The sequence below is a fragment of the Elgaria multicarinata genome, chromosome 9 (genome assembly GCF_023053635.1).
Source record: "Elgaria multicarinata webbii isolate HBS135686 ecotype San Diego chromosome 9, rElgMul1.1.pri, whole genome shotgun sequence".
NCBI lineage: Eukaryota > Metazoa > Chordata > Lepidosauria > Squamata > Anguidae > Elgaria > Elgaria multicarinata.
The window spans coordinates 4,435,674-4,450,207 of NC_086179.1; the positions used below are offsets into that span (position 1 = coordinate 4,435,674).

General features: G+C 47.8%; 1 protein-coding gene across 1 annotated transcript; it reads right to left on the reverse strand.

Annotated features, from left to right (window-relative positions):
• Positions 1-1,541: 1,541 nt before the first annotated feature.
• LOC134404023 (tubulin alpha-3 chain) lies at positions 1,542-11,161 on the reverse strand. The gene is made up of 4 exons (XM_063134578.1): positions 11,118-11,161; positions 7,372-7,615; positions 3,921-4,069; positions 1,542-2,773 (listed from the first exon to the last, which is right to left on the reverse strand). The coding sequence occupies exons 1-4, from the start codon at positions 11,118-11,120 to the stop codon at positions 1,793-1,795; spliced, it is 1,377 nt and encodes a 458-aa protein (XP_062990648.1). The 5' UTR covers positions 11,121-11,161; the 3' UTR covers positions 1,542-1,792.
• Positions 11,162-14,534: the final 3,373 nt, after the last annotated feature.

Here is a 14,534-nt window from a genome sequence, read left to right on the forward strand (position 1 = left end):
GGGACTTCTGCTTTGTTTTAAGACAAACTGCTTTATGAATAGAAAGCAGAGTAATGAGAACTTCAGCGCTCCAGCAACATTTGCATTCTCAAGATCCCTAGGCACTCTTAACTTCCCCTTTCCCAGCTGGGAGGAGACATGTGTGTTCCATCCGACGAGCGTTTTATTACCCTCGTGACTGGGCCCTCACAGATTTCTTGGCGGGCCCTCCCACGACGTTGGCTGCCTCCCGTGCGCCTTCCACCCCTTCTGGCCTTCCTTACGCCACAAGAAAACCCACAGAAAGCCCAAAATATTTCATAGAATCATAGAATAGCAGAGTTGGAAGGGGCCTACAAGGCCATCGAGTCCAACCCCCTGCTCAATGCAGGAATCCACCCTAAAGCATCCCTGACAGATGGACAGATTTTTAAAACCAGAAGTTGCTGCTCGCTCCTATTGTGTGCCGGAGAAACTGCATGATTACAACGCCCAACTGCATGGGCCTCGTGGTCATTGTTTACTTCCTGTTTTGAAATGGGAAGTAACTGAGCCACGGAACCAGGAGTGTAGAAGCAACAGTCGGGAGCGTGTTTTCCCACGTGTGATGGAGCCCTGGGTGTGAGTGTGAACAAAATCCACTGTCTGTCTGGGTTCAAGTCCCTTAGAATATGTCCCAGCAGGGGACCACCACGAACAAGAGCCCACGGTTTACTCCTCTTCCTCATTGCAACCTGCTTCTTCACCTGCGTCTTGCTCCGGCCCAAACAACAGTGGCAATAAGGAGGAAAAGGAACAGATGCCACGGCCTACTTGCTCCCTGCCTCTCTGTCTGTCAAGCAAATGGACGCAATGATTGGAAGGCGGAGGAGGAACAAGAGCAGCTGGCGACCATGGCAGTAAGAAGGTAGAATATCACCGAGGGAGGGGGCCTGTGGAAGGCATCTTGTCCACGGATTCTCCAAGACCTGGAGTCAGAACTGGCCAGGAAGGATACTTCGCGACTTGGAATGGCTAGTTTACCTGCATGCATGCAGCTCTAACCGTGGCATTCCCCAGGAATGCTGAATTCAGCTTTCGTTTCGTTATTTGCTTTTTAAACCAAGCTAAGGCACAGCAACGCTCGGATGTGAAGCCAATGCCTGCAGAAGTCTCAGTGCACCAAAAAAAAATATGGGTGAATGATATTGGGATTGGCGATCCAACGGCCTAGAGAACTCCTTTTCACGTCTAGCAAAATGAAAATTATGCCAGAGAAAATTCGCAGAATTGCACACAAAGACTTCCCAGCTGCAGACTGTTACATCCGAGCACGGAACAGCCTCCTCCCTGCCTGCAGTTTTTTGGGATCTCACTGCTGTATTGGAAGAAAGCTATATTGGAGTTGTTCAACTTTTTATTAAAGTACAAAGAAGCAGATTATTGTAACCCTTCATAATACAGGCTACACCCCACCCCTCCCCTGCACCCACACACACCCATTGTTGAGCAGTGCTGTGAAGTGTCACACAATAGCCAAGGACAAGGCTTTCTTCATCCCCCACCCCTCCCCAGACCCACACTCAAGCGTTACTTCGTGTAATACTAAAAGGCAGGAAGTCAAGATAAAGAAGGCGACAGGGAGTGCATTCTAGGCAAAGTACAGCGTGTTAAGAGTCCTTCCGCTACAGAAGTCTGTTAAAAGTGTTTTGTTTTTAAAAATGAAATCAGAATCCTGATGTTAAACAATTAATACTATTGACAGAACCGTATGGTTTTGCCTTCCCCTCCTTGGCCTGGTTACATGCAGATTTGGCACAGAAAAACACCGGTTCTAATACTCTTCCTCAGCGTCTTCTTCCTCCCCGTCAGCGGAATCCCGCCCAACTTCTTCGTAATCCTTCTCCAGGGCAGCCAGGTCCTCCCGGGCTTCGGAGAACTCCCCCTCCTCCATGCCCTCGCCAACGTACCAATGCACAAAGGCCCGCTTGGCGTACATCAGGTCAAACTTGTGGTCTAGTCGGGCCCAGGCCTCCGCGATGGCCGTGGTGTTGCTCAGCATGCAGACGGCCCGCTGCACCTTCGCCAGGTCTCCCCCGGGCACCACCGTGGGGGGCTGGTAGTTGATGCCCACCTTGAAGCCGGTCGGGCACCAGTCCACAAACTGGATGGATCTCCTGGTTTTAATGGCTGCGATAGCAGCGTTGACATCTTTGGGCACAACGTCCCCCCGGTAAAGCAGGCAGCAAGCCATGTATTTGCCTCGGCGAGGGTCGCATTTCACCATCTGGTTGGAGAATTCGAAGCAGGCGTTGGTGATCTCCGGCACCGAGAGCTGCTCGTGGTAGGCCTTCTCCGCCGAGATGATGGGGGCGTAGGTGGTCAAGGGGAAGTGGATGCGGGGATAAGGCACCAAGTTGGTCTGGAATTCTATCAGGTCAACATTCAAGGCACCGTTAAACCTCAAGGAAGCTGTTACGGAGGAGACAATTTGCCCGATCAGTCGGTTAAGATTGGTGTAGGTCGGACGCTCGATGTCAAGGTTGCGGTTGCAGATGTCATAGATGGCCTCGTTGTCCACCATGAAGGAGCAATCAGAGTGCTCCAGAGTGGTGTGAGTGGTCAGGATGGAGTTGTAGGGCTCCACCACCGCAGTGGAGACCTGTGGGGCAGGGTACACTGAGAACTCCAGTTTCGACTTTTTGCTATATTCGACCGAGAGTCGCTCCATCAGAAGAGAAGTGAAGCCTGACCCTGTACCTCCACCAAAACTGTGGAAGACCAAGAAACCTTGGAGGCCGCTACACTGATCAGCCTGTATTAGGAAAAGGAATTTGGTTATTAGGATGGACTGCCGGCATGCCAAGAGTTGGGTGAGTAAGTTAAGGATGTTGCTAGTCTGTTCTTGGAACTGTCCTTGAGACCTTTGGTGGACAGACAACAGATTGAAAGAGATGACTCTTTGACAGTATTTCCCAAGCTTTTGATAGCCAAGCTTCTAATCATGTCAACCACCTGCTCATTTGGCTGTTCCATAGTTCATACAAACCTTCAACAGGATCACCAGCTCTAGCAACTAGAAAACCTTTCCTGCATGTTCAGGAATCCTCCTGGATCCATTCGTGTCCAGGATGGACCATCAAAATAAGTCCCTTACCCCTGTAGAAGTTCAGAACCCCATCCTCAGTACAATCTCCCCCAGCCTGATACTTTCCAGATGTTTTGAACTACCTATCAGCATTCCTGACCATTGGCCTTGAAGTTGAAGTCCAAAACATCTGGAGGGCACCAGATTGAAGAAGGTGGGTCTCTTAGCTAGCGATCTCTCCACGACAATGGAGTTCTTAGAACAACCCTGCCCACAGATTACTTTCACCCTGGTCAACAAAAAACGTCTTGAAAGTATGCCCTGCCACACGTGTGGGGACAGACAGGTCCACAGTTGCCACAGAAGCCATGAAATCCTCATGAGGGGACCTCGTCATGAGTGTTGGAGTTCCCCCAACACAATCAGCTCTATCAGCTTAGGAAGAGTGACTTGGGCTGCAGGATGGGTGGTACTGGTACACCAACACCATCCCAATTTGACCGCGATGCCTCATCGCCAGGTGCATACACTAAACCAGCTTTCCCCAACCTGCTGTGCTTTCCAGATGTGTTGGGACTACTAGCACTTCCCAAACCACCAGAGTACCTCAATTGGGGGACAGACTACTGCAACTACTCCCCCTTCCCACCCAACGGATCCCGTCTGCTGCTGCACTCTTAAACTTGGGGGTCACATTGACCCCCACCTTCCTCGCCCAGCCAGGTTTCAACCGCGAATGCCAAGTGAGCGTGTTCAGCTTTGGGAGCCTGAAGTTTTTCTGAATTTTGGAAACCAGGTGCCACCACATCATCTCCATTCACCAAGCCTACTCCTGCTGCTGACGGGCCTCTGGGGAAACTGCTGAGCCGCTCACCATTTTGCGAATCCTGCCAAGGACCGTGTCAATAATTTCCTTCCCGATGGTGTAGTGGCCCCGGGCGTAGTTGTTGGCAGCATCTTCTTTGCCACTGATCAGCTGCTCAGGGTGGAAGAGGGAGTGGTAGGCACCTGTGCGGATCTCATCTAGAAGAGAAATAGGTGGAGCTGACAAGCATGATGAACCGGAATCTCCCCTTATCCTTATATTAATCATTGCTTTAAAAGGCAAATGCTATTTTGGGCTGCATTAATAGAAGTATAGCTTCCAAATCACGTGAGGTCCTGGTTCCTCTCTATTCAGCCCTGGTTAGGCCTCATCTAGAATATTGCGTCCAGTTCTGGGCTCCACAATTCAAGAAGGATGCAGACAAGCTGGAGCGTGTTCAGAGGAGGGCAACCAGGATGATCAGGGGTCTGAAAACAAAGCCCTATGAAGAGAGACTGAAAGAACTGGGCATGTTTAGCCTGGAGAAGAGAAGATGGAGGGGAGACATGAGAGCACTCTTCAAATACTTAAAAGGTTGTCACACAGAGGAGGGCCAGGATCTCTTCTCGATCCTCCCAGAGTGCAGGACACGGAATAACGGGCTCAAGTTAAAGGAAGCCAGATTCCAGCTGGACATCAGGAAAAACTTCCTGACTGTTAGAGCAGTATGACAATGGAATCAGTTATCTAAGAAGGTTGTGGGCTCTCCCACACTAGAGGCCTTCAAGAGGCAGCTGGACAACCATCTGTCAGGGATGCTTTAGGGTGGATTCCTGCACTGAGCAGGGGGTTGGACTCGATGGCCTTGTAGGCCCCTTCCAAGTCTACTATTCTATGATTCTATACACGAGAAGCCCAAACAGGCAAGTTTACCTTACTTCCATGCTAGCCCTTTACTTTGGATCCATCAGCCTGTATTCACACACATTTCATGCTGTTACATCACTGCTGTTCAGTGTTCTTTCATCTTCCTGCATCTTTTCAGGAATGATTTGTGGCGATTTGGGTCAGGGGGTGTAATAAGATGCAACTGCAGAACCAGCCTGCCCAGTGGGGACAGTTTGAACCCTAAGCAGACTTTCCAGGGCTCCTATGCATTTAAATTTTCCTGTTTGAAGGTCCTGAGCATTTTATTACATCCTGTTGATCAACAACATCAGAAGCGCCCTGATGCTGGATCAGATCAAGGGTCCACCTAGTCCAGCACTCTGTTCACACAGGGGCCGACCAGCCATCGGCCAGGGACCAACCAAGCAGGACATGGTGCAACAGCACCCTCCCACCCATGTTCCCCAGCAACTGGTGCACACAGGCTTACTGCTTCGAATACTGGAGATAGCACACAACCATCAGGGCTACTAGCCATTGATAGCCTTCTCCTCCAGGAATTGATCCAACCCCCTTTTAAAGCCATCCAAATGGGTGGTCATCCCTACATCTTGTGGTAGTGAGTTCCATGATTTGACTATGCACTGTGTGAAGAAGCCCTTCCTTTTATCAGTCCTGAATCTCCCACTCATCAGCTTCATGGGATGACCCCACTGGATTCTCGTATTTTGAGAGAGGGAGAAAAATGTCTCCCTATCCAAATTCTCCGTACCATGCATATTTTTGTACGCCTAGGCTGGGGAATTCATGAGAACAGCTTCTTAATTGCCTCAATGTCAGTTTCTGTTCCCACAGTGGGGGAAACCTTTAGTTACAGATTTCCTTATTTAAAAAAATAGCAAAAGAATGCTATAAAATATTAAGAAAAATAATGCAGGGAAACTAGTCATTACAGCCCATTAGGAGCAGTGGAATCTGTTTTATTTCAATCTGTTATACAGAAAGGCACAGGAAGATTCCCGGGAATAAAATGGAAAGAAAGGCCATAGCTCAGTTGTTAGGGTGACCCTATGGAAAGGAGGACTGGGCTCCTGTATCTAACAGTTGGATTGAAAAGGGAATTTCAGCAGGTATTATTATGCATGTAGCACCTGGTGAAATTTATTTATTTATTTAAAACATTTATATCCCGCCTTATAAGATCTCAGGGCGGCGTACAGATAAAAGGATACAGTATAAAACAGTAAATATACACAGCTAAAAACAAATTAAACCATTAACCATGTTAAAACAATATATAATTTAAAAGCAGTAACACTCTTCACCGTAACAGTTAAAGCTGCAGGAGCCCTGCCCCCTTGACCAGATACAAAAGAGGACAGGACTTCTACAGCTTTAACAGTTGTGATGAAGAGGGTATTTCACCAGGTTCTCCATATATACAAATGACACCTGGTGAAATCCCCTTTTCTAGACAACTGTTAAAGATACAGGAGCCCTGTCCTTTTTGTTGGGTGACCCTATCCGTAGTAGAACATCTGTCTTGCGTACAGAAGGTCCCAGGTTCAATCTCCAGGTAGGACTGAAGTAGAAGAACCATATGGCCAACTTCAGATAAAACAGTTTCCTATGTACTAACACTAGCTAAGGATGGGGACCGGTTAGCAGGATCCATTATTAAGTAGGAACGGATAAATCCATAAAGCCTGTTTTCTCTCAGTCCCTCATTTTTCCAATCTTAAATTCCGTTCATCCCAAATTTTGAGAATTCAAAACACACACATGAAAATTCAAAGGCATTTCTCATAGTACATACAGTATCTTCCATGCAGTTTTGTCTGATATACAAATATTTTGCAAGCAATTTCCTCAATGTAATCATGCATTTTTTAAAAATACGATTTTGAGTAATATACACAGCTGTGTGTGCACTTTTCCCTAACACATGCCTGCTTGTATGGATTTTGTGACCAGAGAACTCCGTTCGCAATTCTCCAAATTTAGAGAAGTGCGAATTTTGAAAAACAACGGAGTTTGAGTTTGGGCAGTGCTGGGGGACTGAACTGTTTAGGAGTGGGCCATCACCGTGGGCCAGATGATGTCAGGGGTCATGGCCTGTCACCCTCATTTATTTATTTTTACTTTGAATTGGAGGCATGGATCTGTACCTCCTCCCAGCATGGAAAAAGGAACTGAGGTGCAGGCCGCCCTCCATCCCGCTGCTCTCTCCAATCTTAGATGGGACTCACCTCCGTGGTGCACCATGACTGCTCTCCCCTTGCCCAACACCCCTGCTTCTATCTCTGATCTGAGGTTATTGAGAACAGCAGGGGTTCTGCTGCTGCCATGGACCAGCAGAGGAATCCCTGCTGTTATCTCCAATCTCATATCGGAGATAACAGTAGGTGATGACCCCCAAGGAGGTTCCTCTAGGGGATGGGGCACTGACAACCCTCAGACACTGCATCACCTGGGTTGGGATGTCACAAGGGCTGGAGGTTCTGTACTCCTGATGTACTGAGTTGAAAGTGCAAAGTTTGAACTGATAAACCTCAGCTATCCCTATTTTCAAGACACCAAACAGGAGAATCAGAAGACTGTTTCTCCCAATAGTTCCGGGCAATGACATTACCAATAACAGTAGGCTCCAAGTCAATGAACACGGCCCTGGGTACGTGCTTCCCAGATGCAGTCTCACAGAAGAACGTCTCAAAAGAGGAATCCACTTGCTCAGCTTCTGGCAGAATCTTCTGGGCAGCCTGGTTTCCGGGGATGGTTCCGTCCGCCTGAATTCCATGTTCCAGACAGTAGAGCTCCCAACAGGCATTGCCCATTTGAACTCCAGCTTGGCCAATGTGGATTGACAGGCACTCCCTCTGGAAAGGAAGAGACAGATCCAGATGTTCTGACAAGCCCGGTCAGCAACAGCAGGGGCCCTTGCTAGGATGTGTCCCCTTAGCAGGTGTCAACCATGCCTAACCTTGACGCTAAATAAAGCCTTCCCCAGCGCCACTGATAATTATCAGGAGCAAAGCATGCATTCACAGTCTGGACGTTACCTGTAGATGCACTCCATGCTTTTGGGATGGCAACAGCTTCTGATCATAGAATCATAGAACAGTAGAGTTGGAAGGGGCCTATAAAAGAGCCAGCGTGGTGTAGTGGCTAGAGTGTTGAGACTGGGAGTCGGGGTTCTAGTCCCCACTCGGCCATGGAAACCCACTGGGTGACTTTGGGCTGGTCACAGACTCTCAGCCCAACCTACCTCACAGGGTGGTTGTTGTGAAGATAGAATGGAGGGAAGGATTACCTTGGGTGTCTTGGAGGGAAGAAGGCGGGATATAACTGTAATAATAAATGAACAAATAAATAAGGCCATTGAGTCCAACCCCCTGCTCAATTTGAACTGGTTAGGCCTCATCTAGAGTATGAGCTAGTACTCTAGAGTCCAGTTCTGGACTCCACAATTCAAGAAGGACGCAGACAAGCTGGAGCGTGTTCAGAGGAGGGCAACCAGGATGATCAGGGGTCTGGAAACAAAGCCCTATGAAGAGAGACTGAAAGAACTGGGCATGTTTAGCCTGGAGAAGAGAAGATTGAGGGGAGACATGATAGCACTCTTCAAATACTTAAAAGGTTGTCACACAGAGGAGGGCCAGGATCTCTTCTCGATCCTCCCAGAGTGCAGGCCACGGAATAATGGGCACAAGTGACAGGAAGCCAGATTCCAGCTGGACATCAGGAACAACTTCCTGACTGTTAGAGCAGTACGACAATGGAATCAGTTACCTCGGGAGGTGGTGGGCTCTCCCACACTAGAGGCATTCAAGAGGCAGCTGGACAGCCATCTGCCAGGGATGCTTTAGGGCGGATTCCTGCCTTGAGCAGGGGGTTGGACTCGATGGCCTTGTAGGCCCCTTCCAACTCTGCTAGTCTATGATTCTATGATCCATTCCAAATGGGCCCTTCCTGAAGCGTCGTCACCTGCCTTGTCCTTCTGGTCTCTTCAGCCATGGTAACATACTTCCTGGTTTGCACTACCTAGCCTGGGCACTCACCAAGGGTGGTTTTAGCCAGTGCCTGAGTTAGTATTTAGGGAATAAATAAATTCAGACCAAGGGTCCATCTGTTCCAGCACTCTGTTCATACAGTGGCCAACCAGCTGTCGGCCAGGGACCCACAAGCAGGACACGATGCAACTGCATCCTCCCACCCATGTTCCCCAACAACTGGTGCACACAGGCTAACTGCCTCTGATACTGGAAGTAGCACATAGCCATAAGGACTAGTTGTCTTTTCCTCCAGGGATTGATCCACCCCCCTTTTAAAGCCATCCACATTGGTGGCCATCACTACATCTCATGGTAGCGAATTCCAGAGTTTAACTCTGCATTGTGTGAAGAAGCCCTTCCTTTTCTTTGTCCTGGATTTCCCACCAATCAGCTTCATGAGATGACCCCACTGGGTTCTAGTATTATGGGGGAGGGAGAGAAACGTCGCATGAGAATGTCTCACGAGAAGTGCCACTTCTGTTCACCTGTCCTGAACTTACTGCCAATCAGTTACATGAGATGACTCCACGTAGCGTTTGAGAGGAGAGAGGGGGCGAGGAGGCTGAGTTGCCATAAGATTTTGGTTCAGAGCCCAGAATTAGCCCGAGACACAAGCCTTCCTCAGCAACAGGTGTAAGCCCTGTTCAATTGCCTGGCATATTTGAGATACCACAAGCGGGACACGACTATTTCGAATGGCGCTTTATCCGAGCGAGATGGCTTTAGCCGGCCACGGATTTCTCCCATGTTCTCTTAACCGCAACTAACGTTGGCAGACGCAGTGACTCATGTGTAAGAATGCAGCAATGGCCGGAGCCGAGCGGAGATAGCCACACGGCCTGTAGCCTCGCTCCAGCATCTGCTGATCAGACCTGGAGGCTGTTTCACGCTCTGCCTCCCTTCGTGGCACAAACGCCACAGCCATCCACTGCCCCACTACCGACCCCGTCCATCTCTGTACGATGGGAACGCCGGCCATAGATCTTTCCCCCCTATTCGCTAGAGTCACTCAGAGGACATTCCTTTCGTTCACCCCCCTCCCCGCCCCTGGTCTCTCAACTGCTTGCCCTGTGGGCACCACCACCTGCTCCATGCAGGCGGCTGGTGTCCCCCACCCTTTTAACAGAGCCTGTGACAAGCAGGAAATCTAGCCTGAGAGTGGCAGGAGGTGTCACAGATCGCGACAGCCGTCTTGTGCTCAAAACCTCCAAAACGCCCAACACACTTTCTGCTCTACTACCATAAAAGATGAACACATTTCCCAGTTTGCTCAAGTGCAGGCAAAGCACCGCGTGGCTGCTTTTCCTACTTAAACTTCCATGCAAATATTCAACGGGGCGACTTGATAACGGAGAACAATAGCTCTTTGAATCCAAAATTTTTTTGCTTGGGAAGAAGTGAAGTCACACTTCAGACATCCAGCCCTAAGCTACACTGACTCCACAACAGTCCTGTTGACTTTCCTGGGCCTGCTTGCGAGTAAATTGACAATGGATCTCAGCCTCAGCATAAGGTGCTCTGCACTGGAGAGAAAAATATATATATATATAATTGGATTTCTCCTCCCTGTGAAAGTATTTAACTTAATAAAGCACAATAGCATAAATGGAAGCATTTGAGTCTTCTGGAGACTTTCCCCAGAGTTACAGTTAAGTAATTTCTAGCTTGACCCGGAGTCCAAAGCCTTAAAAGGAATTTTAAACGTAAAGAACAAATGTTACTCTATTCTTTTAGCATATCAACCCTTGGGATTAGAGTAGACAAAGGCAATATGGCAGTTTCCTCTTATACAGGGGAGGAGGAAAGAAAGGGGGGTTTGAAATCTGCAAAAGTACAGGGGTCTCCCCCACCCAACCACGTTCATAACTGAAGTGTGAAATAATGTAGGGGAAAGGGCAGGAGAAATAGAGACGAAGGGGGGGGGCAGAGATTTGGACTTCATATTGCAAACTAACACTTTTTAAAACTTTTTTTTTTTTTACTTTGCCTCTGAAGATCCAGACAGGAAAAGAGAGCTCAGCTGTCAGAAACCAGACCCATAACTTTGCAAGAAGATCAGCTAAGTCACTGGATTGAAAAATAACAGTAGGGGGTTTGGATTGGAGAAGAAGTTACCCATCTAAAGTACCCTTTTCCTACAGCCTAGTTTTTACCTTATAAGGAGCAAAGCACCAGCCCAATGAACTGAAGACTCATCAATAACTTCTCCAGAAAAGCGAACTCAGGGCGATCAACAAGGCTCCCCACCCACCCCCGGAGAAATCAATGTAGCCATCATCCTCCAGCCTAAAATCGGAACAAAACAGAGCACAATGCAAAGACTTACCATGATGGTGCTGTGCGCTTGCTATGATTTCAGCAAAACAGCTGCTTTCACTGCTCCCAGCAAATTTATAACCCAGCAGGAACTGACTCCACCTGAAGATGAAGCCCTGTGCTCATTTAAAGCAACAGAGTCACTCAAAAAAGCTTTTTCAGGAAAATGTTGAAATTCAGCCCAATTGCTGGCTGGTGGTTTATCTCTGGATACCTTCCACTGATGCTGTGTTTGGGGAAACACACACACACACAGAACTCATCCAACCACCTCTAGGCTGCTCTGTCTTGCAGAGCGTGGGGCTAGGCAGGAATTCAACAGGTCGAGATTTAGCAGCCTGGTAGATGTGGCTGATAGGCAAAGCTTCAGGGGTTCTCCGCTGTGGAATGAGCTCCCCAGAGAGGTCCGCCTGGCGCCTACACTGTACTCCTTTCGTCGCCAGCTGAAGACCTTTTTATTCTCTCAGTATTTTAACACTTAATTTTAATTTTACTGTTCTAACTCTGTATTTTAATCTTATATCATTTTTTGCTGCGTGGTTTTATCCTGGTTGTCCTTTTTATACTGTATTTTGTATTTGTGTTTTTAAACTGTTGGTTGTTTTATTATGGTTTTAATTTTTGTGAACCACCCAGAGAGCTTCGGCTATTGGGCGGTATAAAAATGTAATAAATAAATAAATAAATAAATAAAGTACGTCTAATAGCAACATAGGGCTATTTCAAATCGTTAAAGCATTTTGCCTTTCAGCATTTTCTAGTTACAGTTATCCATGGTCTAGTAACCTTCTAGTTAGATTACTTAGGGTGACCATACAAAAAGGAGGACCGGGCTCCTGTATCTTTAACAGTTGTTTAATTGTTGTGAACCGCCCAGAGAGCTCCGGCTATTGGGCGGTATAGAAATGTAATAAATAAATAAATAAATAAATGGGGAATTTCAGCAGGTGTCATTTGCATGCATGCAGCACCTGGTGAAATTCCATATTCATCACAACAGCTAAAGCTGCAGGAGCTATATTAGAGTGACCAGATACAAAAGAGGGCAAGGGCTTTTGCCGCTTTCACTGTTGTGATGAAGAGGGAATTTCACCAGGTGCTCCATGCGTACAAATGACACCTGCTGAAATTCCCTTTTCTACACAGTGGTTAAAGATACAGGAGCCTTGTCCTCCTTTTCATATGGTCACTCTACTCCAGATGCTATTGGACTCCAGCTTCCATCAGCCCAAGCCAACATGGCAAGTGGCCGAGGATGATAGCACTTGTAATTCAAAACATCTTCATTGTTGCAGGTTTTTGCACCCCTGCTAAACAGTTTTTTTCCAGAGGCACCATCCCCCCTTATCCAAAGCAGGGGAACATGGAATAAACACTCCATCCTTCTCAAGAGGCGAACAAAGCTGGGAGGAAGAGCCAAACATTCATCCATGCGGATGTGGCAGCATGGCCGTACTGTAGCAAGGGGTCAATCTAGGGAGGGGTGAGTCCCACAATTCGCAAATCTCTCTGGAAACAGGACTTGAGATTAAATATATATATATATATATATAAATAATATAGGCGAAACTGAAATGGGCAGATCCGTTGATCCATTGCGGTGTTCTTCAAAGCCTGGATTTGAATCCCTGTGTATTCAACCATGACTGTGCTACTAAGTTAGAGTTTTCTTTTTATAAGATCCCCATCTTTAAGAGTGGCACAGGATGCACTCACAGCATGGGTCTCTCTGTACTGCGAAGAGCGGTACCTGTTGAATTTGGCCTGCACTGGTGGGTGAGGTTCCCCCCACCCCGCCCCCAGCTTGGAACTTTAAGGGAGCTATCCAAGTTGTGAAGCACTGGAGTGGATTCACTGCCCCACTGACCTCGGAGCCACCAGCCTCCACTGGTAGCCCAATATCTTCTATTTTTGACTGTCAGAATCTCTCCAGGGACCCCTGCAGAGAAGGACCTTTCTCTGCCACCCATGATCATTTGAACTGGAGATGCCAGGGACCGAACTGGAGGCCTCCTGCCTGTAAAATGTGCGCTCTCTATCACTGAGATGTAGCCCCTTTCCAAAATACGACACCCCCGCCCTGGTTCAATCCTTGGCATCTCCAGCAGCCCTGAGTACCAGTGGCTGTGTGGGATCCAGAAGACCTATTCTCGGGAGACCTGAACGACATTTTCTTCTTGATACAGGGCCATCCTTGTGCCGCCAGATGAGCAAACTAACAGGCAGGTCTCTGCCCGAAGGAGCTTACAATCTAATAGTTCAACAGTTAGTGAACTATTATATTGTAATAGTTGTATTAGGTTGGTGTCGTGTTTCTCTGAAAACTCCTGCTTTCGATGGGAGGCAAATGACGAGGCCTGCTAGGTAATCCACAAAGCTTTTATTAAGCAACAAACAGTCTCTTCCATCTGAGGAAAGTCTAATAATCTCTTGGAAACGTCCCCCTAGGCAAAACTATGCAAACTTAGCGAGACAATTGTCCGACCAAGGAGAACGCTGCTATCTTTCCAGCGGCGCCAGGTTAAGACTTTCCTCTTTGCCCAGGCATATGGCGGCACATCTTAATCACCCACATGTTTAGTTTTTTTAACGGTTTTTAATGCTTTATGTGTGTATGTTCTGTGTTTTAAATTTTTTAATTTTGTATTATTGTTGTTTATTCGTTCAGTCGCTTCCGACTCTTCGTGACTTCGTGGACCAGCTCACGCCAGAGCTTTCTGTCGGCCGTTGCCACCCCCAGCTCCCCCAAGGTCAAGTCTGTCACCTCCAGAATATCATCCCTCCATCTTGCCCTTGGTCGGCCCCTCTTCCTTTTGCCTTCCACTTTCCCTAGCATCAGCCTCTTCTCCAGGGTATCCTGTCTTCTCATTATGTGGCCAAAGTACTTCAGTTTTGCCTTGAATACCATTCCCTCAAGTGAGCAGACTGGCTTTATTTCCCGGAGTCTGGCCTGGTTGGATCTTCTTGCAGTCCAAGGCACTCTCAGCATTTTCCTCCAACACCACAGTTCAAAAGCATCTATCTTCCTTCGCTCAGCCTTCCTTATGGTCCAGCTCTCGCAGCCATAGGTTACTACGGGGAATACCATTGCTTTAACTATGCGGACCTTTTTTTATCTCAATTTTAGAATTTCTGTAAACCGCCCAGAGAACTCTGGCTATGAGGGCGGTATATAAGTGTAATAAATAAATAAATAATCAGGAAGCCCCTTTTCCCAAATGCCCGTAACTTCAGAGAGCTTGGTGCGGAGGCAGGTTCTGGCGCAATCCTAGTCGGACCGACTTTCTCACACCTTCCTTCCGCCCCGTGCGTTTGAGCTTCCGGCAGACCCTATCATCAGCTAGCTTGTTGGGATGCTCACCTCCGGAAGAAAGCTCACTTCCCACTGAGTGTGTAGGATTTGGCCTTGAAGAGATAAGCTCTGGAG